Source organism: Equus przewalskii, chromosome 15, assembly GCF_037783145.1.
Source record: "Equus przewalskii isolate Varuska chromosome 15, EquPr2, whole genome shotgun sequence".
Taxonomy (NCBI): domain Eukaryota; kingdom Metazoa; phylum Chordata; class Mammalia; order Perissodactyla; family Equidae; genus Equus; species Equus przewalskii.
The window spans coordinates 68322909-68346388 of NC_091845.1; the positions used below are offsets into that span (position 1 = coordinate 68322909).

The 23480-nt window shown below is 41.4% G+C and overlaps 1 protein-coding gene across 1 annotated transcript in view; it reads left to right on the forward strand.

Moving 5' to 3' along the window:
- Window positions 1–23480, forward strand: part of COL6A6 (collagen type VI alpha 6 chain) — a 142476-nt gene that overhangs the window by 95435 nt on the left and 23561 nt on the right. Inside the window, exons 25-33 of the mRNA XM_070577739.1 lie at window positions 3991–4053; window positions 5113–5163; window positions 7029–7064; window positions 8035–8097; window positions 14838–14900; window positions 16057–16092; window positions 16213–16249; window positions 18510–18521; window positions 22554–23086. Coding sequence (XP_070433840.1) covers window positions 3991–4053; window positions 5113–5163; window positions 7029–7064; window positions 8035–8097; window positions 14838–14900; window positions 16057–16092; window positions 16213–16249; window positions 18510–18521; window positions 22554–23086 — 894 coding nt within the window. The remainder of the gene's footprint in view (window positions 1–3990; window positions 4054–5112; window positions 5164–7028; window positions 7065–8034; window positions 8098–14837; window positions 14901–16056; window positions 16093–16212; window positions 16250–18509; window positions 18522–22553; window positions 23087–23480) is intronic.

Below are 23480 nucleotides of genomic sequence, written 5' to 3' on the forward strand. Positions count from 1 at the left end.
GCTCACTGTTGCATCCCTAGTGCTTAGAACAGTACCCAGCATGTAGTAAGTACTTAGTAAATATTTGTTTAAGGAAAGATTTTCTGGGTTGTATAATGATAAAAATGACATGGAATCAACCCTACAGAATTTAGAATATTTTCAAGCCGCTAATCTATGACATAAAGTAGTTAGGGATAAGGGACTGAAATGCAGCTTTAAACTTAGTATTAATAGAAATAATTCTGGGCTGGGAAAAGAGGCATCACAGGGGACACAGACTTTGAGTGGATCTGAGGAGAAAAGGATTTTGGCAAGCAGAGAAGGGGGCGTGCGGAATTTCTGGTAGAAGAAATAGTGTGAAGGAAAGCACAGGGTTGGAGAACCTGGGAGCTGGTATTTGGGGAATGAAAAATGACCCTGTCTGATGGCACATAAAGAACAAGAAAGTCTGTGGTGACTGACTTTATTAGGTAGCCAGTACAATGCTATTTACAATTTTTGAATGGAGTGTATGAACACAGCCAGACTTTGGAAGATGTTAAATAGACAACTCAGTGTGGAAATATTTTGAAGGCTGAGGTATTGGAAGCTAGGAGACTAGCTGGAATGCTCTATGTCCAAGACAAGCAATGACTAAACGGCTTAACAGGGTGAGGACAGGAGGGGCTCGTGATGACTCTGTAGGACTCTTCCAATAGGGAACTGAGGCAGAGAGAAGAGGACTAGATGATTCATGGGCTTCCAACATGAGTGGCAACATCATCACAGAAGCAGGAAGGGCAATGGGAAGAGCAGGTGTAAGAGTGAAGAAAATCACTTGGTTTGGGGGATGGAAGAAAGGGTTTAGGGCTGGTTGGAGATGCAGGTTTCAGAGTCATTTGTATTTTAAAAAAGACTCTTGGTGATATCTATTTGTAAGAAGGATAAGAGGAGACAGGCAATGAATTATTAGAAAGGAGGTGAAAGAAACAGAAAAGCTCACTGGATGCTGAGAAAAGTTCAGGAAGGAGAGGTCAAGGGTATTAGCTGGTGTAGAACAACAAGGAAGGGAGGGGTGGAGAAGCCATTGCATCCGGTGGCTAAGATGCTCCAAAGAACAGCTTCAAAAATGTAGCATTTGAGAAGAGGAGAGAGAAAGAGAAACAGGCTGCAACAGACTGAACAATGTGTTGATGAGGAGGAAATGGATATGAGGCCGTCCGCGTTGGAGAAACTAGGCATTGAAGGGGAGGAGGAGGACATTAACTACTAGTCCTGGCAAGGTGTAGCATAGATCAGAGTGGGGTATTTCTTTGTTTTCAATGATAGGAGAGACTATGGCATATTTATGAGCAGAGAAGAGAAAACAAAGACAGAAGGAGGTTGAAGATGTAAGAAAGAAATAATTAATGGAGAAATGTCTTGACACAGAGGATGAGATTGAGGGCATAAGAGGAGGGGCTAGCTTTGTAATGCAGAACTGCTAAGAAGGGCTGAAATGATGGAGGCCAGCAGTGGAGTGTTGCAAAGACAGTGATTGGAGGGTGAAATGAGGTACCTGGATGACAAGGATAATCATCTCCAAAAAGAAAAGATTACTAGAGGGGCCAGCCCGGTGGCGCAGCGGTTAAGCGTGCACGTTCCACTTTGGCGGCCCGGGGTTCGCTGGTTTGGATCCTGGGTGCAGACATGGCACCGCTTGGTGGGTCATGCTGTGGTGGGCGTCCCACATATAAAAAGTGGGGGAGGATGGGCAGGGATGTTGGCTCAGGGCCAGTCTTCCTCAGCAAAAAGAGGAAGATTGGCAGCAGTTAGCTCAGGGCTAATCTTCCTAAAAAGAAGAGAGAAGACTACTAGAGCATGTGGTGTAGCAGTAATGGTCTAGAAGGGAAAGTTTGGAGCAGAGACAGTGCTGCCTTCTTGCCCTGGAGAAGGCTACATGGGAAGTGGTGTGTGTCACTGGTGAGAACTGAGTTTATCTTACAGTAAGGAAGGATGTGTGTGGGCAGATATCATGAATGTATAGAGAAGGTTTGCATGAGAAATGAAAGCACTCTGTGGGGTGTGATAGAAGGGGCCAACAGAGCCTCTAGAGCTGGATATAGGTGAGAGTGTGGAAGGAGATAGATATGAGCAGGGTAGTTGTGCCAAAGAAGATCTTTGTTAATAAGAAGAACTTTTAAAGGGGAGAGGGCAAGAATTTGGGAGATGAATGCCCTCAAAGCAAACCCAAACCCTTTTGACAAGCCCAAGATGGACTGAGCCCTCTAGACTCGTTATTAACTGAGATGAGCCCCAAACACTTACTCCTACCTTACTCGAATAATCTCAAGCTCCCAGGGAGGCAAGCAACCCTGCAGTTACTCCTGGGCTCAATACCTAGCTGTACGAGTAACAAAGAGTTTGACCCTGCACAAACCATATGGCTCCCCTTGTTTCTCTACCCTAAAGCAGATGTTCTCAAACTTCCGTGTGCATAAGAATCAGCTTAGAAGCTTATTTTAAAAGGCATATTCTTAGGCTCAATTACAAAAAACTGATACCAATGAGGTTCAGAAATTTCCTTTTGCATGTGGACCCCAGGTATTGTGAGGCTGGTGGTCCCAGAGCACGCTTTGAGAGCCAGTGCCCTGAAAGAAAGGCCTCAGGGCCCGTGGTCTGCTTCCCTCCCATGGAGCCCTATTCTGTTTCACCCCCAGAGTTCAGTGCTGCTGGACAGTTGTCCATTTGCACTTCTCACACCTACTGTGTTGCCTTTATGTCCTTGAAAATTAGTTAACCACTCCCACTGCTTAAGTGTGGACTGTGCACACTTCCACTCTCTTTCTTCCAAAGATGACATTATGGAAAGGGCAGGGAGGAGTAACTAGACAGTGGAGAAACTTGACTGCCACCACCTCAGCCAGATGATCAAGGTTACCATCCGAGTGGTGGCCATGTTGATAGTATACATTCTTGATGTGATCTGACAAGAATGGCATTTTACCTCTGCGGTCTTTGTCCCCAACCCATAAAACCCTACCTAATCCTGAGAAAAACATCAGACAATACCCAGTTGAGAGACATTCTACAAGATACCTAACCAGTATTCCTCAAAATTGTCAAAGTCATCAAAAGCAAAGAAAACCTGATAAACTGTCAGTCTAGAGGAACCTAAGGAGACATGACATGTGGTCTTCTGGATGGGATCCTGTAGCAGAAAAAGGATATTAGGTAAAAACTAAGGAAATTTGGGCAAAGTTATGGGCTTTAATTAGTAACAATGAATCAATATTCATGTATTTGTGGTGACAAATATGCCCTACTGATGTAACTAATGTAACGTAGTGTTAACAATCGGGGAAACTAGATGTGGACTACAGAGGAACTCCCTGTACTATCTTCACAACAATCTCTAAATCTAAAATCTGAAACTTTAACAATCGATCTTTTATTTTTGAGAAGAGGAGTTAACCTTCCTTTGTAAGCTGTGTTAACTTTCCTGAGGAGCCAGACTGCCCTCAAGATGGTACTGAGATTGATGTATAACCCACAGTAGATGTTGTACTAGTCAGAAGGGAGAAACTATTGCCAGGGATGTCCTGCCACCTTGGTTATCTTGAGTGACACTTAAAACCTTAAAACGAGATTAAGAAGTCTGTCCTCTTTGCAGCAGCCAGATGATTTGCATGGATCATCATGGAAAACAGTTTTGTTACTTTTTTTAAACAATACAGAGCTTCCTCTTTGACTCACGGTAAGATATTTCCAAGGGTGCGGTTCATGGCACCGAGCTGCCTGGATGGCAGCTCGCACTAAACGATACATCAGACTCTCAGAGGCTTCATTTATCAATGGAGGAGACCTCGTGAGCCAACAGCCCCAGTTCCTCTGTATTGCTTGCACAACTCACAGTCTTGGCCACGAACCCATTGTCACTGTGTATGATACACATGGAAGCAGTTGAAAATTGTTGTCTTAGTGCCATCGTTTCTAATTTCCTTTACAAAACACCCTAATAAGGACACGTTTCACTGTTCTGTTTGACAGGGAGAACCTGGAGACCTGGGAGAAAAAGGAGCTGCGGGCCTTCCTGGTCCTCGAGGCTTGCCGGTTTGTGTTTTGTCCTTGCCTTTGATCTGGCCCTTGGAATCTTTTAGGTCAATGAATATCGGATGTGGTTCTCCGAAGAAAGTATTAAAGATACCATCCCAATCTAGCTCTATAGCTTTCTAGAACTTGAGATGTTATTCTCATCTTTGATTAGTTCCTTGGCCAACTTTTCCAAGGTGGCAACTTCCTGGGTACCAAATATCCTGACCAGGATGCTTTTGAAGCCAAATAATAAAATGGATAAAACTTGTCTTTAGCATCCTTGTAACAATTTCTTCCATTCTTTCCTCACCTCAGAATCCATTCATCAGAAACCCAGCCCAGCCTTCCCCCAGCGCTCAGGACTTCTCACTAAGGCCCCCACAAGGGTCTGACATTAGCCAGTGCCCAGACATTTAAGAGGTCTTATTTTTATCTAGCAAACTGAAAATAGATTATAGGGGCCGGCTCCATGGCTGAGTGGTTAAGTTCCCACGCTCCGCTGCGGCGGCCCAGGGTTTGGATCCTGGGCACTGACATGGCACTGCTTGTCAGGCCACGTTGAGGAGGCATCCCACATCCCACAACTAGAAGGACCTGCAACTAAGATATACAACTGTGTTGGGGGAGGTGGGAGATTGGGGAGGTAAAGCAGAAAAAAAAAAAAAAAGAATGGCAACAGTTAGCCCAGGTGCCAATTCTTAAAAAAAAAAAAAAAGATAAGAGCTAAGGTATGAAAATGCAAGTGTTATTCGGAAGAGATAACGCTACTACCTCCTTTTATTGAGATTACTATATGTCTGAAATTTTCTCATTTAATCCTCATAAAAAATCCCTGAGTAGGTATAATTATTATTCCCACTTTACAGATGAGACAAGTAGGACTAGCATTGTCTGTATCTGTTATTGGGAGTTGCCTTTACTACTACTATCACCAAATGTCAGTGGCCTGCCTCACAGGGAGAATCCGCTTCCTAATTTCTCCTAATCAAACTAAAAACCTGGCTGTCTCACTCTCTTGGGAATGGGCTGACTCTATCTGTGGTCTGGGATGTTGGTAACTAATTGCTTTGTCTACAGGGAGATGATGGCGCCCCAGGTTATGGTAGCTTTGGGAGTAAAGGAGCAAAGGTAAGACACATCGACGGGAAGCTGGACATTTTCCATTTATTTTTGTTGCTTTTTTTCCCCCGCATTTGAGAAAAAATAGAAAGCAGTGATTCAGGCAGTCTTGGACATTTGGAGATAGATTTCAATAATTTATTTGCTGATATTCCACGAGGAATGTGGTAGAGGAAAAAACAACTGGATGGTTTAAATTGCAGGCAACAATCTAAACTTGGAAATTAATTGTCTGTCCTTTGCAGAGATGTGCAGCCAGACGACTTGTTCCAGCCCGGGCAGTGCGTCTAGTCCTAGCAGCGCTGGGCTCCAGTTGCCCTGGGGAGGCGCTCCAAAGCCTGCCCCCGTCTCACTAGGATTCCTTTAGCCGTTACTGAGAGGGTTTACAGGGCCTTTCGAAATGCATCTGGCCAAGCAGTAACTTAAAAATAAAACTTTGTATCTTTACATCAGAATGATAACTTTCCATTGTCACTGAATATTTAGGTGTCTGGAAGTGAGATAGATAAGTTTACCAAAATCAGTGATTTTTATCTACCAACGGTAACCACTTAGAAATCGTAATAACGTCCACAAAAACATAGTATAGTTCAGGATATTGTTTCTGCAAAATGTTTGATATCTATGACAAAAAATTACTGAGATATAAAACTTCAATAAGTGGAGACATGCCAAGTTCTTATTGGAAAGTCTAAAATGTCATAAAGGATTCCAAGGGAAGTCCCAACGGGAATGATGCAAAAGGCTGTCTGGAAGAATAAACAGACCCAAAAAAGCGAAAATTTCTTTGAAAAAGAAACAACTAGTGAATCAAGGATTTACAGTGAAATTTTCATTAGAATAAAGAGTAATTGAAAACAACCTTAATAGCTGGTAAAAAGAGAAATATTAAGTATCCTATAGCATTGGAATATTAGCCATTCTTTAAAATGAATGTAAATGAAGTTTATAATTATGTAAAGAAATTATGTGACAATATCAAGTAAAAACTCAGAAAAAAACCTTTATCCCAATTGTCTTACATTTTAAGAGCTTAGAAAAAGTATGACAAAATATTTATAATGGTTAGTTCTGGGTAGTGAGATTTGGGTGATTTTTCTTGTTTCTATTCTTTTGTATTTTGTATATGTTTAAGGAGATACTACTTTTAATAATCAAAAATAAACTTTATTTTTTGGGCTGGCCCCGTGGCCGAGTGGTTAAGTTCGCGCGCTCTGCTGCAGGCGTCCCAGTGTTTCGTTGGTTCGAGTCCTGGGCGCGGACATGGCACTGCTCATCAAACCATGCTGAGGCAGCGTCCCACATACCACAACTAGAAGAACCCACAACGAGAAATATACAACTATGTACTGGGGGGCTTTGGGGAGAAAAAGGAAAAAATAAAGTCTTTAAAAAAAAAAAGAAAAAAATAAACTTTATTTTAAATATTTTTTTCATTGAATGAGGATTAACATAGCTCTTCAACCATAGTCTGTGGCCAAAGTAAGGTAAACAGAGGACCAGACACTGATGAGCTTCAGATGCCAGGCTGTCCGAATTTCTCCACTGAAATCCGTTTTCAGAGGGCTGTTTCAGAGACATGTGGCCAAATCACCAGCTATCCTGTTATAGGCCTGATTTGTAATTCCTCAGATATATACATTTATCCACTTATCTTAGGTTGTCATGATATTTTGGTGAAACCAGTAAATAGTTTAATTTAGAATTGGGAGTTCTCACTCAAATAGTGCTGTACTGTTTCATTTTCAATCGTTTTGGCCCTTCCTTGGTTCAGAGGTACTAAAACTAATTAAGGTCTCAGGTAAAATTGGAGTCAATACAAACCTCCCTCAGTGATATGTGCATATGTTAATTTTCCCTCCTATTAATTACAGGGGCAAGAAGGATTCCCTGGAGAAAGTGGACCTAAGGTATCATGTACTTCATACTGACTAGAGATCAGTCAGATATACTGCTGGGGGTCTGAAATGTATCATAGGACGATAGAAGGATGGTTAATTATAAATGAATAAAAAGAAACCTTGGGGCCGGCCCCGTGGCCGAGTGGCTAAGTTTGCACGCTCCGCTTCCATGGCCCAGGGTTTCGCCAGTTTGGATCCTGGCAATGGCCATGGCACCATGTCAGGCCATGCTGAGGCAGCGTCCCACATGCCACAACTAGAAGGACCTACAACTCGAATATACAACTATGTGCTGGGGGACTTTGGGGAGAAGAAGGGGGAAAAAAAGGAAGATCATCAGCAGATGTTAGCTCAGGTGCCAGTCTTTAAAAAAAAAAGAAAGAAAGCTTTATGGGGGAAAGGAGGGAAGAAAGAAGCAGAACTTTTTTTAAAATTTCATTTCTAGTCTTTCAACTCATAGGTAGAGGAAGAAATCATCCTTGTTTTTCTCCTCACATGTACTCCTTCCCCTCTATCATATATATTTTCTTCTTTGCTCAAAGGTAAGTAAAATGTAAGGAAAACTGAAATTACTTGATTTTACCTGGCTCAATTTTCCCCATGTGCTTATGAGTCACCTTCAGATAATGTGAGCAACCACGTCCTCTGCCTTAAGGCTTTCACTTCTGCTAGAAACATTCACTGAGCTCAGTAAATGCTAGGCCCTGTGATAGGATCAGAGGACACAATGAAGGGCACAGTTCACATCTCCAAGGAGGCTGTGTTCTGGCTGGAGTGACAGAGAGTGGAACAATGAGGATTCAGTGTACTGTGTAGAGAGCGATAAAAATGGTGGGGCGGGGGCACACTTCAAAGAAAACTGTTAAAGATAAAAATGTATATGAAAAATGTCTTCATGTTGGAATCAGTTTAAAAACACATTGACATATATCTCTTTGACTTTAATAACCATTTTATTTTATTTTTTGAACTTATGTAGGGTGAGATTGGGGACCCTGGTGGTCCAGGAGAAACTGGACCCAAGGGAGTTAGAGGCAAGACGGTAAGCTTCTTAGATTCCAGTGCCTTACAACCTCAGCTACTCTGGGAAGTCGTTTTTCATGCCTTTACAATCATTTGAGTTGTCACTTGTTCCCAAAGACTTGTAAAGTGTGTGTGTTTCTTATGGCAAACTTGGGGAAGGGAAGTGCATGTATTACTCATCCTTCAACGTGGGCAAAAAGGCACTGAACTGTTTGCTTTTAGTGAACAAGTTCACCTGTTCTGGCTGTCAAGGTACCATTATTAGCACTAGAAATAAATTTTTTTTTTTAAGGAATCCTTGTGGTTCAAGACAGTTTTGCAAGGCCAAAATATGGTCAGTTTAATCCCATCTCCTTAGCAGACTCAGGGCAGCCTAATGCCCACTTGTATCTTGCCTTCACTATTAAGGTTTTGTTAAACTGCTTTTAATGAGGTGGACCCTGAAAGATCCTCTCCTCCCTTAGCTCAAGGGGGTCCCTCCTTCACTTTGTGGCGAAGTTCTCATTTAGTGTTCTGTACCTGAACGTGCTCTTGGTATTTCACAGAGGGGCTTAGATGTTGTCCAATGCTTTGGATCACTTGGTAGCAACACCAGTCTCCAGCACATCTCATAGACATCAGCATCCTTGGGTTCCAGTGGGTTTGGAATTAATTTTTCCATTTGCTGACTCTTTATATATCTTAGACTGTGTATAAATGAGCGAGCTGTTTTATGAAAGAGACAATCTTATGATAATTCTCTCTCGATACATTTGTCTCTTTTCTTCAGACCAGCAGTGATCAGGCAAACTGATCTTAACACCATGTCAATTAGCAGGGGGAAAAACACAGTCTGATAAAACTTGATACTTGAGGTGGTTTTCCTGTTTTGTCATCACAGTTAATTTTATTCTGTTTTTTTTATAAAGTATAATTAGAACTTTATGTGTAGAGACTGTGTATTTGGGTTTTAAAGGGATACAGAATAAAGAAACTATTCTTTCCTTCTATCCTGCTTGTCCCAAGAGGACGGCTTCCCAGCTGTAATTGTTTTCCTCATACATGTTTTTGGGTGACTATCCTTTAACATTATGCTCTCAAAAAAGAAAAAGAAGAAGACTGATATAATTAGAAAGATAAGTGTAAAAGACTTTCAAATTAATCCAGATGTCGTCTCCATTGGGATGTCTCTGGACCCTTTCCCTCGGCTTGTTAATGAAGTAGTTTACCCTTCAACGTTGGAAGCTTGCTAACAAGTTCAGCTATTTGTTGGGTTCCCTCCCCACAGAGGCACATTAATCATTCTTAAAAAACAATGAACTAGTGGGAAATATTTAACTTTTGCTCTTGGCCTTTGATTACTTGAAGTTTTTTTTCCCCACATTGGACAATTTATCATCGTTTACGACTTGCTCATTTCACCTGCCAAGCTGCTTTTTCCACATCTGTGTAGTTGTGAATTTGAAGTTGAAGTTTAGACCCTGAAAACTTCCAGGTTTTCCCTCTGAAAGGGCTGAAGTTTCTGTTGGAAGATTTTGGTAAAGCTTTGCCTTGAATTTTGAATGCCTCTTTGGTTTTCTTGAAATGATTAAATTCCTAATTTAAGTTTTCTAAATCTTCACCTTGATTTTTCCCCCCAACTGAAGCATTTTTTAAAAAATTTGCCATGATTTTTAACCTGTCTTATTTTATGGATACACGTATATTTGAACGTGTTTATATTTTTTATCGACTTTACACATGCACATACTTCAGGGCAGGGCTCTGGACCTCAGCACAATTGACGTTTTGGGCTGGATAATTCTTTGTTGCAGGGGCTGCCCTGTGCATTGTAGGATGTTTAGCAGCATCACTGGCCTCTACCCACTATGTCAGTATCAACCATCCCTCCCTCCGCCATTCCATTGTGACAGCCAAAAATGTCTCCAGACGTTGTCAAATGTCCCCTCAGGGGCCGGGGATGGCACAAAATTCCACCCTCCTCGCCGCCCCCACTTGAGACCACCAGTTTAAAGAGTCAAATAATTGTGCAAAGTTTGTCTTGAAGAAATGGCAATCCCTTTGCCCCTTCTCTCCTCTCTCTTATTTTCCAGGTTGTCTTTTTGCTCTACATTCTGGGGGATTTCTCTGACTTTATTTTACAAAGTTCTTCTCCTATTTTAATTTTCAAGAGCTCATTTTTGTTCTCTGAATATTCCTTTTTTTTACTATCTTCTTCTTGTTTCCTGGTTGGAACATCATCCTTTCTCTCTCTAAGGATATAAATTAGTAATGTTTAAGTCTTTTTTGCCCAACATGGTCTGTTCCCTGTTATTGTTGTTGCTTTTCTGTTTTGCTCTCTATTTCTTACATGTCTAGGGAATTCTTCCTATTTAAGAATTGAGGGCAAAAAGACTGGAAGTCCAAGGACATGGATGGAGCTGGTCAACTACACATTTCACTGTAGAGTGATCTGGCTGAGTTCTTTACTTAGCAAACCTCTGATATGAGTATCTTTGGGTCTTTCTTCTTTGTCTGGTCAGATTCTCCTGAGAACATTCTTTCAATTTCCTGCCTGAGATTAAAGGCCTGGCTGCCAGCGTTCTAGGAGTCACATGGAAAAGGAGAGCTGAGGGGTCTCACATCTATTTTGCAAGCCTTCATTGAATCTCCCTATTTTCCTTTGCGTGCTTTTTGTTTGGAGTATCATCTTCCATCCCTTCACTCCAAGCCTATGTTTATCCTTAGACCTGTGTTTCCTGGAGGCAGCTTATTGTTGGGTCCTGTTTTTTAATCCATCAAGCCACTCTATGTCTTTTGATTGGTGAATTCAATCCATTTACATTTAGAGTGATTATTGATATATGAGGGCTTAATGCTGCCATTTTATCTTTTGTTTCCCAGTTGTTCTATATATCTATTGTTTCTTTTTCCTCGTATTTCTGCCTGCCATTTCATTTTGGTGGTTTTCTGTGGTGGTTTTCTCAGTTTTCTCTTTGTTTATGATTTGTGACTCTGCTCTGATTTTTCGTTTTGTGGTTACCATGAGGTTTGTACAAAAGATCTCATAGATATAGTCCTTTTTCTGACAGCCTCTAATCTCTGTTAACCTGTGCAGTTTCTATCCCTTTCCTCTTCCCCTTCTATGCTTTTGTTGTCACAAATTATTCTTTTTTGTATTGTCGGTTTGTGACCAAATTGAAGTATTTATAGTTATTTTTTTTATGCTTTCTTTCCCTGTATCCTCTATATTATAATTAAATATTTACTAACCTATTCTGATATAGAGCTGCAATGTTCTGATTTTGTCTATATCCTTGCTCAAAGCTTGGTAACCTTTGCCTTTTTTGTTTCAGGTAGGAGGGCTCACTCCTACATTTCTTGTAGGGCAGGTCTAGTGGTGATAAACTCCCTCCACTTTTATTTGTCTGGGAAAATTTATTTCTCTGTCATATCTGATGGAAATTTTTTCTGGATAGAGTATTCTTGGCTGATAGTTTTTGTCATTCAGTATTTTGAATATATCATTCCACTCTCTCCTAGCCTGTAAGATTTCTGCTGAGAAATCCACTGAAAGCCTGATAGGAGTTCACTTGTAGGTTATTTTCTTCTCTCTTGCTGCCCTTAATATTTTTTCTTTGTCATTCACTTTTGGCAGTTTTAATTTTGTATGCCTTGGAGAAGGTCTTTTTGCATTGATGTAATTGGGAGTTCTATTATCTTCATGTATTTGCACGTCCAGTTCCTTCCCCAGGTTTGGGAAATTCTCAGCTATTATTTCTTTGAATAAGCTCTCTGCTCCTTTCTCCTGCTCTTGTCCCTCTGGGATACCTATACTCCTTACGTTACTTTTCCTAATTGAGTTGTATATTTCTTCTAAAATTCCTTCATTTTTTAAAAGTCTTAGTTCTCTCTTCTCCTCCACCTGAAGCATTTCTAGGTTTCTATCTTTGAGCTCACTAATTCTCTCTTTCATAAGGTCTACTCTATTTTTAATGCTTTCTGTATTATTTTTTTTATCTCATTTATTGTGTTCTTCATATCCAGAATTTCTGTTTGGTTTTTTTAGAGCTTCAATCTCCTTGGGAAGTATTCCTTCTGTTCATTAATTTTATTCCTGAGCTCATTGAACTGTCTTTCTGAGTTTTCTTGTAACTTGTTGCATTTCTTTATGACTGCTATTTTGAATTCTCTATAGTTAGATTGTAATGTTCTGTGACTTCAGGTTTGGTTTCTGGAGAGTTGTCATTTTCCTTCTATTCTGCCATGTTACTCTAGTTCTTCATGGTGTTTGATGAATTGATCCTCTGCTGGAGCATTTGTGGTAGTAATCACCTTTTCTTATTTGGGTATAGCTTTGGTTACTTTGGTTTTGAGCTGCTTCTGATAGTATTTGAGAGCCTGCACTTTCCACCCTCCACTGCCTCTGCCAGAAGCATAGTCAGCCCTCCTTGTGCTGCTTGTGCCTCTGGGGTTGCTGGTGTTTTGCTGCTTATATGCCACTGCAGTCTCAGGTGATGCCACTGGGGTCACTAGGCTGTGAGCACTTCTGCTGCTTCCAGGGTCACCTGGGTCTCGTGGTCCTCCACTGGCTGTCTGCAGGCTTGGATGTTGCTGTCCTGTGCACCACCTGCACTGCTGTTCCCAAGTTGTCTTGGGGTGCTGGTTGCATTGCTGCCAGGGGTGCTGGGTTCACAGGTGTCACTGGTGCTGGTGGGGGCCTGGGGATCAAGGGACTTGATGCAGCCTCCACTTGTTGCTGGTGTCAGGGGTGCTGCCACTGGGGGCTGGGTCACTGGTTCTGCTGTGGTTCCTGATGCTTCTGGTTGCAGTTTCCACCTGCCACCAGTGGAGGGGAGTGGGGCAGGAGCTGTTTTTCTTCTCCTGTGCCATCTGTTCACAGTTGTGTGGGTTGGACCACCAATCCACCAACTATCATGCATGCAGGGATGCCATTGGCCGTAGCAGCTCCATAGGTGTTCATGTGTGCACAGGGCCGGGCTTGCCCCCACTCATAGTTGCTTGGGCTGCTGGTGAGGATCTGTACCCTGGATCACTGCCACTAGGGGAGTAGGAGGGGAGAGAGCTGCTCCCCTAGTTCCACTGCTTCCCCAGGATCCAGCCCACCCACCTTCAGATGTATAGAAGCCTGGATCTCTTAGGCATCCTGTTGTGCTGTGTAGGGAATCCTCTGTTGGTCAGTGGATGTCTGTTTGGTTGTGACTTAGAGGGGAGAGACAAAAGGAACAACTCACTCTGCCATGATGCTGACATCACTCTTAAACCTCTCCATTTTCAGGATGGCACTGTTGGCCCTCCACTCTGCTTAGAGTTCCCTTGTGCAGACACCTCTGTTTTACCTCTTTCTGTTGAGATGAGAGAAGGGACATTCTTCCAAATGTAAAGAATGTGGAGGAGATTTGGGGGTTCCTAAAATGATTTTCAACCAATCCTCCTCATTTAGACTCTTCCCTTCACCTCCAATTCTAGAGGCGCTTGGTGCTGCCAATTCCTGAGGCTTCTTGGAATGTGTTATAAAACACATCGATTCTTGGCTTTCCCTGGCACTGGTTTAGGATTCAACTTTTTCAGATCTGCTAAGTCATTTAACACTTATATATCTGCCTTCCAACCTCTGAAGGTTTATGGCTATTGTCTCCTTTTTCATTCTCCCCATCCTTGTCTATTTTTTGCCTTTTTAAAAAAATCTATTCACCACCATTTTAGTAAGATATTGAGAGGGACCAAAAGTAAATGCATTTGTTCAACCTGCTATTTTTTTCCTGAGAAGTTAATCTGTATCTTCTATATAACATATGATCAGTAAGTTTTTTTTTCACTCAACCCAGCACACTGTGGAATATCTAAAGAACATCAATAATTATTGCTGTTCCATAGGCAATACTTTTACAAATTAAGTTGATTTTAGACAACTTCATCTTTTTTTTACAGCTTATAAATCCAGTGGCATTTTGAATGAACAAAGGAATATTGCCCTAATTTTTAAATTAAATTCTACCTTTCTTTATGATAAACTATGTTGTTAAATGCCATGGAAAACTTCCTGGCATGTAATAAGTTGTCAACAACCGTTGTTTTCTTACTGCTGTTATTCTCCAATTCACTACAGTTATTTCCAGTCAATGGTTAAATGTTTTATTGTTGTTGTTTCAAGATTTTTATATTTAAATTTTTGTTTTTCTGGGTTTTTGTTCATTGGTGTGTCTTTTAGTTTAGTCACCTACTGAATTTGGATAAAAAGTTCTCCTTTGACCCAGAAATTCTAGTTCTAGCAATCTTCCCTAAGGAAATAATCAGAATTGCACAGGGAATGACTTTATTAAGGCATTTCTTGTTAAAACAACAGCAAACCTAAATGCCAACAATAATGCACAGATTAAATGAGTCACGGTATATCCCTGTAATAGAATACTATGCAGTCATGAAAGTTGATTTTGCAAAAGGATATTTAGTAACATACAAATATCCAGAGATATATATTTAGTTTAAAAGGCAACAGGGAAAAGTATAAAATTATATTTAAAAAGAACATATACATTAATTCCAAAAGAATGAGTAAACAAAAAGACTAGAGGAAAAGACACCAAAATGTTAGCAAGCATTATTTGAAGGAGAAGGGATTGCTGAGGATTTTTTTTTTCTTTTTTGTGCTTTTTTGGAAGTTTCTCAATTTTCTAAAAGGAAAGAATATTGCCCTTGAAATTTAAAACACCCACAACCACAAACACACGTACATATATGTATAAATATAATTTTAAAATAAATAAATTCTGCTTCGAGATATCTACGGGGCTGCCAGGAGAACCAGGATCCCCCGGGGAGCTGGGACCTCCCGGACGCAAGGTAAGCCGAAAAGCCATAAATCACACTAGCTCCTTTTCTCAACTGAAAGTCATTGCATGGAGTCTTCATTGTCCAAATGTGCATGCTTTCTGTGTCTGCAGCTTGGCTACAATTTTCACTATTTTTCCACCTTTATGTGCTCAGAGAGAGGAGGAAAAAAGTGATTCAATATCAGCTGCCATTTCCCGGGAGGTGGGGGGAATTGGGAGAGGAAATGAAAAGTATTAGACTAAAATAAGATTTCTCAATTATCAGTGAATTTTATTTGTCCAGTACTTGCCTCTTCTTGCATTCAACAAGTGACCAGTGAATGAATGAAAGTGAGGGGAAATTAATAAATAATGAATAAATGATCAAAGTTGCATTCATATGGAACTTATTTTCTTCGAGAGTATGGGTGGGGCTCCACTGCATTTTTCGTTGGGTGTCTCTCTTTGAGAATAGCCAGACTTTTTCTGTTCCAAAGATGGGATTGAATACATGAAATTAAAACATTTCCACTTTGTCCTTTCTATCCCCAACTGAGGCAGTTATGTGTGTGTGTGTGTGTGTATGTGTATATTTGTATTGAGATATATATATATATATATATATACACACACAAATATATACAAATATATATATTTGGAAGACAGTTGGGATTACCCCTCCAGATGTTTGGTTTGAGTCTGGTCCTTTTGTCATCCAACCAATGATGGGACCAGATTAATGTTCAGCTCAGCTGCTGCTCCGTGGCCAAGGCAAAGCTTGGGGTTGAGGGACTCCAAACCTCTGCCTTAAGGAGAGGCAGCTGCCATGGATGCTTCAGCCTGATCTCGTTCTAAGCCTTAAGCCTGCTCCAAAGCTCTCCATGCCATTGTCAAGTTGTCGGCTCCATCCTTAGATCCTAGACAACCCTTGTCATCCAGAGATGAGGCTGGAGGAAAGTGGCCTTTGGAGGCTTGTATGCATCAAGCTTGCTGCTTGGAGTTTATTCCCCTTAGACTGTTACTGTTAACTACGTGATGAGTATCTTACATGGATTCCTTTTTTCCCTGCTAACTTAATAAGAATAAGAACCTTTTAAAGTTTTCACTTTCTGAGGGTAATGTTGGTGCACATTCTGGCTAGTGATATGTGTGTCTAGAGCGGTAAAACCACTTTTATTTTTTCCTAGGGTGTGAAAGGGGCCAAAGGATTGGCTTTGTTTTCCGTACGTATCTCCTGATTCCAGGAGAGTGCTCTTAGCACTCCATTAAAATTTATTTACTTTTAAACTTCAGCACCTGGCAGTCTGTTGGTTAATTCCTTCTGTTTTATTTCTGAACTGCAGACATGTGACCTCATTCAGTATGTGCGGGACCACGGTCGTAAGTACCCTGTTTAAAATGATCACCCAAGTTGTCAGCATTCATAGAAGAAAAGCAGCAAATTCTGTACTCAAAATTGAGACAATTTACCAGCCCATTTCTTAAAATTAGAAATGTCACTGCATATATTTTGAGTCAGCATAGACTGGTGACTATTAACTCCCTCTCTGGCTGCCAGCATGTCTATTGGAACCTGTTCCAGGCACCAAGTAGTAAAATATCTGGTGCTTTGAATCTAGGGAAAATTGAGACATGAGGTCAGAACTCTCCTGATGGGGAAATCAACCCGTGTAGAGTCACATGGAAAGTCTTTAAATGATTATTAACACCTGACAGTAACTGACAGGACTGAATTCATCTGGCGTGACAGAGCCAGCATGATAATCGGGTGTCCCGGAGGTTGGAGGCCTGACTTTGGTTTGTTGTTATTGCTCCTTTCCTAGAGAGGGATGCTTGATTACTTGGAGTAATCATTGATTACTGGACTAGTAATGGGCTCATTGATTTGCTTGTAAAATTACTCATTCTGCCTACATTTTCTTTTCTGTCTCTCAGAATTTTTAAAGCAAAAAGGCATTTTGATTTGGCAAATGCTGTTTTGAATTTGCTTTCAAAATGTTTGCCCTGAGCTAACATCCGTTGCCAATCTTCCATCAGAATATGTGTTAGTGCCATCAAAGAAATTCATGTACAAGATGAGGAGAGAGCCGACCTTTTAGTGTTCATCCGCAAACGCATAATGACTTCCCCCAAATAAACACTGTGATTGAAAAGAATGTCAAAAGTTCCCTCAAGGCATTTCAGGGAGAAACAACAGGCAAATCAGGGCCCATTTCTGTAGAGAGCATTTGTGTCAAAGACACAGACTTTTCAAAGCTTTAAATGAGATATTGATCTTAACTTTACCTTTTTATAGCAGAATGAAACCATCCATGGTGGGAATCAAAATATATACATTAGGGGGGCTGGCCCCATGGCTGAGTGGTTAAAGTTCTGCGTGCTCTGCTTGGGTGGCTCGGGTTTGCAGGTTCGGATCCCAGGTGAGGACCTACTGCACTTGTCAGCCATGCTGTAGAGACATCCCACATACAAAAAATAGAGGAAGATTGGCACAGATGTTAGCTCAGAGCTAATCTTCCTCAAGCAAAAAGAAAAAAAAGAGGAAGATTAGCAACAGATGTCAGCTCAGGGTGAATCTTCCTCAGCAAAACAAAAAAACAAAAACAAAAAATATATATACACATTAGGTCGTGAAGGCTGATTGCTTTGGGGCTGAATTAGGACAGCAGGCTTTCTGACATGGGAGCCGTGTGAACTATGACGACTCAGGGGTAGATCTGAGTGTGATGAGGCCTGATCTTTTAAAATTTGAGGGGCTCAATACAAAATTACAAATCCAAAAGTAGGTACAGAATTATTTCAAGTAAGTGTTATTTAGAACAAGAGAGGAAATCACAACCAGTGACTTCTGCATTTATAAAAGCACGTGATCACGTGAACACACGGCTGGGGCCCTTCTCGGGGCCTTGCAAGAGACCCCTGCAGGCGAGCAACTGAAAGCAGTGCTGTCCAGTAGAACTTTCTGCAGTGATGGAAGTGTTGCACTGTACTGTCCAACGTGGAAGCCACTAGCCACCTGTGACTCTGAGTACTTGAAAGGTGGTTAGTGCAACTGAGAAGCTGAATTTATTTCATTTAATTTTAATTAACTAACATTTAAATAATCACTTGTGGCTACTGGCTTCCATGCTGGACAGTGCAGACCTAAAGCTTAAGCTTCATTTGCTTTGGAGTAAATCCACCTCTGACGTTTACATATACACACACGCACGTAAATACACATAGGTACACATTTATATGTATATGTGATATTGATAGCTGTAGATATCTACACGGGGAAAATTTAGAATAAAGCGAGGGTAGGACTTTTTAGCTTTCCAAACTCATTGCCCTTCTCTGTGACACGACATTCCCTCTCGGGCAAAGGTTCTTTCCCTCTGACAGCTGGCTGCAGGCTGCTGATTTATGGCCGAGTATTGTCCCACTTCTCCCATTCTGTTCCCTATGGAAGGAACAGTACTTTTACCAAGATGCTGAGATCCACCTGCATGCTCTCCAAACCCTCCCTGTTGCCTTGAGTTTTCAGTCATCTGCAAAAGCACACAGGACAGAGCCTCGCCCGCCCTGACTTTCCTACATAGTGCAGGACTCCGTCCTCCTACCGAACAATAACCCAATCTCCTTTGTTCTTCTTCCCCAGCTGGCGGACGTGGTGAGTAATCTTTATTTACAGCGTATTATAAACAAGCTCCAAAATGTCGTACATCTGGAAAGATGAGTTAGAACTGTGTTCCCTGCCAAATGATATCCATTTTCTCTGGACTATCGTTGCTGCCTCATCCTGGTAACACAGACCTGCCCCCAATAAATCACTCAGTTTTAGCCAAGTCTCACAGCTAGCTCCCCACCCAGTGGTTTGATTGTTTATTAATATTTTAATGACTAACATTACCATTAGATTTTTTAATAATTTTTCTTGCTCCCTTCATTTTCTCTCTCTTCATTTGTTATATTGTCTCTAGTAGTCTAGCACTAAGGGATTAAGATCTAAAGGGTGAAGTGTGGAGAATAAACGTAGGCACAATCAGATAGCAAGCAAGCTGAATGTGTAGCCCAGACTGTGCTAAAATGCGTGGAGCTCTTGCCTGATGTTAATTATGAAGTTGGCTTAATATCATTGGGTGCCAGTTTTCAAGTATTTTATGAATGCTTATTATATGATATCACACATTATCACCATCATCACGCTCTTATACCTTTATACCTTTTGTATAAAACTATCAATCCATGCCCTCTGACTGCCTGTTCACTCATTCAACAAATATTTATTGAAAGCCCATTATGTGCCAGTCTATTTCCCAGGCACTGGGGACACCAAGCTGAGTGAGATGGACATAATTCCTGTCTTCAGAAGCTTCCATTCCAGTGGAGGATCCAGCTAATAAACAAATGAAAGAATTACAGATTCCTATAGTTGATGTGAAAGAGATAAACAATAGGATGCTCTGTCACAGAATAATGTTGAGGGGGGAGAAACGCTTTTGGATGGAGGGCTCCTCTTTGAAATAATGACACTGAAGTTTAGACTGAAGAATAAAAAGAAGCCAGCTTTGCAAGAGGCAGGCAGAGAGAACTGCAAGTGCAAAGGTCATGATACAAGACAGACCTAAGCATTTTCTAGAAAGTGACAGAAGCCCAGCGTGACTGAGGCATAGGGACGGGGAGATTGACATGTGAAAAAATGGACAAGTCAGCAGGGGCCAGATCAGGCAGGGCTTTGTCGATTATAAGGAGGCTGGACTTCATTCAAGTTGGATTGGGAGGGTATTAAAGAGTTCATTGAAAGTATTTAAGGCAGAAACATGAGCTGATGAACAGTTTTTTAAAGCTTATTTGGACTGCTATGGAAAAGTGGATTATAGGGAGGATACGTATAAAAGCCAGAGGACGAGTTAGGAGGGTGTTGTGGCATTCCAGGCAAATATGGTGGTGGCCCGGATGAGGGCTGCCGTTGCTGTGTGTTAATTACATGGCAGTGGTTTGGTTTGCCTTCCTCTGTCCTCATCATCACCTGCGGCTCTTTGCCAGGCAGCAACCATCAGTGTACAGCGTGCGGCCATGGTAAGTCTTCATGTGGCCCTCCCTGCCTTGAGGATGGCCTCCTAGATGCCACCACAATCCAGTCCAGCCTAGCAGCCTTTAGAATCCTCTGGTTCCTGGCAGCTTGATAGAGTTCAAAGGATGTATTTGTCAAGTTAAACTAGCCCTTAGGTGTTTTTCCCTGAAAACTTGCATTTTCCGTATCTTCAGCCAGTGCTGTGAATCTTTTATTCTCTTTATCTCTAAATTACACCTGAGCTGCATTGTTGTTGTTGCAATTGTTCCCATATGCAAATAACAGCCCCCCCAAAAGCTGGCAGAACCACTTTCATGTTTGGTCATAATTCCACTCATTTTTTATTGTAAAATTGATGTGACCTCAATTTTTTTTAAGTGTCTGCTCAGCCTTCTAAATTCAATTTAGAAGCTAATAAATTCTGTCCTGTCTCCACTGAGACGCACAGTTTGATTTGGGGTTGAATGTTTATTATTACTGGTGATATTGTTATTATTGCAATATCATTGCAATATGATATTGCAATATTATTATTGCTTGTGAAGTCATGGAGTCTGGGACCAGAAGGACATAATGGTCTAGCACTAAGGGGGAACGAGGCCCACCTGGCCACAGCAGAGGGACTCCCTCCTGGACCAGCCCCAACAGCTCTGAGAGTCTGAGCTCCCTGTGAGGAGCCGGTGGGCCTCACGCTGTGTTTATGATCTCTGAATCCAGCCTGCGGGCATCTGAATGAGAGGGGCCACCTCTCCAAGAGAAACTCATCATTGAGATTTCCTTTTCCCAACCTACATCTCAACACCAGGCATTGCACCCATTATTAAAATTTTGTTTTCTCCTGTACCTATTGCAAAGAACTGTTCTCTGTTTGGTTCTTTTTTATGCAGTCAACATTTGCTAAATCCTTGATAGATGGCAGGAACTAATAATCTAGCAGATCAAGAATGGCACAGCCCCTGTCTCCGCACTTCACAAATTAGAGGGGAGAAGCAAACATTAATCAGATAATTAGACAAATATAAATTGCCAACTGTGATAAGTACAGGGTACTGAGATTAGAGTGAATGAATTGGGATCAATGAGCAAATCTAAAGTTATTTATATTTGAGTTTAACAATCGTAATTCAAAATATCTCTAAGTAATAAGGCATATTGATTGGTTAAACTTGCATTTTTAACTGTTAAATAAAAAATTTATCAGTTAAAGCTTTCCTCATTCTTCTAAGTGATATATGTGGTTCTCTCTCACAAGGAAAACATCTGTAACAATAATCATAATAGCAATGGCTAACATTAACTAAGCACCTACTATGTGCTAGGCACTGTTGTCCCAAGTGCTTTCCCTGTGTTGACTCATTTAATGCCTGTGTGGTGGGCGCTCTTACGACTGGCATTTTACAGATGAGCAATCTGAGGCACAGAGAGAAGTCACCTGGACGAGGTCGCATGGCAGGAAGTAGCTGGGCCACGGCTCTAAACACTTCCCTCTAGGGCCGACTCTCTTTGTATCTAATGGGCCATTCTGGGGAGTGTATGTCAGTCCTCTTCCAATCTTTCTGAAATGATCAACACAGTTTCCCCACTCATTTTTTTTAATCCATGTTACATTCATCATTAAGTAAAAAAAGGTATGTTTTAATTTATTTAGCTGAGTGAAATTCCAGCCACAAACATGATACCATTGATCCAATCTCTGTAGGTAAAAGGGCATATCCATCAGCTCATTATTATTTGGAAGGAATTGGTAATTAACTTACAAATTTCACTAAACCTCAAATTGAATTATAGACTTTTTCTTGTGCTTCATTTAAAAGAACAAATTCAATTTTTAGAATAACATTTTTAATTATTCAAGATTTAAATATTTAATATTTCAAATGCTTATTTTAATATTAAAATAAATAATTATTTGACATTTAAATATTTGAATATTTAATGTTGAAAATTACTTTGGCTTCTATGTATCTTTTTTTTAAAGTAAGCACGCTACATGATAAGTGTTAACACACCAGGTTCGTTTTTGCCCGCCGCCTGGAAAGCCAAACACCAGGATGATGAGATTGCAGCAGAGAGAGGGTTTACTCACAAGGCAGCCATGTGAGGAAGCGAGAACAGGAGTCTCAAATCCGCTTCCCTGAAAATAGGGACCCAGAGATATTTATGGGAAGGGACAATGTGGTCTGAAGTGTGGAGAGAGGTGATTGGAGGTGAGGAGAGGTGAGGTCATTGATGATCTGCGCAAGCGTAGTCAGACTCCACGCCTCTTGATAGGACGCATGCTCACAAAATGGTGGCATTAGCATGAGCTGAGGGTGGAGTTTTTAGCCTCTTGATGTCAGAAGGTCGCCTATTGGACATCTGCATGCGTCCAGTTGATGAGTTAGTGGTCTCAACCAGCCTGGAGTGGCCAAAGGGGTTCTAATTCCTGAAGAACAGCTCACACATCCGTTACCATAGTGACCAGGCACCAGGGAAATGCTATCTATAGGAAACTAGTGGGAGTCCGATAGCATGTTGCCTAAACAGCACAGTTAACAATGGGTGGGTTAAACAGCTACGAGCTATAATCAGTAATTGCAAGAAGGAAAAAACCCTTTAGTTCCTAGCTACTTAATCATCAATGGTAACTCTTTTCTGGTTTCATAAGGAGCATGTTCTTGCCTTTAGGAAAACCAGAATGCCCCGTGCATCCAACAGAGCTGGTGTTCGCTTTAGACCAGTCCCGGGATGTGACCGAGCAGGAATTTGAGCGGATGAAGGAGATAGTATCTGCCTTCGTGAGAGGCATTCGAGTCCGGGAGAACAGCTGCCCGGTAGGGGCGCGCGTCGCCATCCTCTCCTATAACTCCCACACCAGGCACCTTATCCGCTTCTCAGACACCTACAAGAAGAACCAACTTCTCAGGGAAATTGAAGCTATTCCATATGAGAGATCCTCAGCCGGCAGGGAGATTGGCAAAACAATGAGGTTTATTTCCAGGAATGTCTTCAAGCGGACCCTCTCAGGGCCTCACACAAGAAGAATCGCCGCGTTTTTCAGCAGTGGTCAATCTGCCGATGCCCAATCCATTGCCACAGCCACCATGGAGTTCAGCGCCCTTGACATCATTCCAGTCGTGATTGCTTTCAGCAACGTGCCCTCCATCAAGCGTGCATTTATGGTAAGAGGGTTAAGCCTTTCCATATCTTTTTTGTTGCCTATATTCAGAAGCGTCTATAACAAAGTGCAGAACTCTGCTATTCATATCCATGTACCAGGAACATGCTGAGCCCTTAATACGCGTTATCTTGTTTAATTCTCACAAGAAGTATATGCGAGATAAGTATAATTGTTATCCGCCTTGTATCCATGAGAAAACTGAGCCTGGGGAAGTTAACCATTATTACCAGGTTCACACAGCTAAGAAGTGGCAATGTCGGGACTTGAACCCAGGTTTCCTGTTCTAGTGCTTCTCCGAAGGACTCTCTGAGTTGCCTCTGGGCGTAAAGATACTAAAGGAGGAAGGCCAATAGACGTTCCTGGAGGTCACTTAAATGAGCAGAGTAGTAATCGTT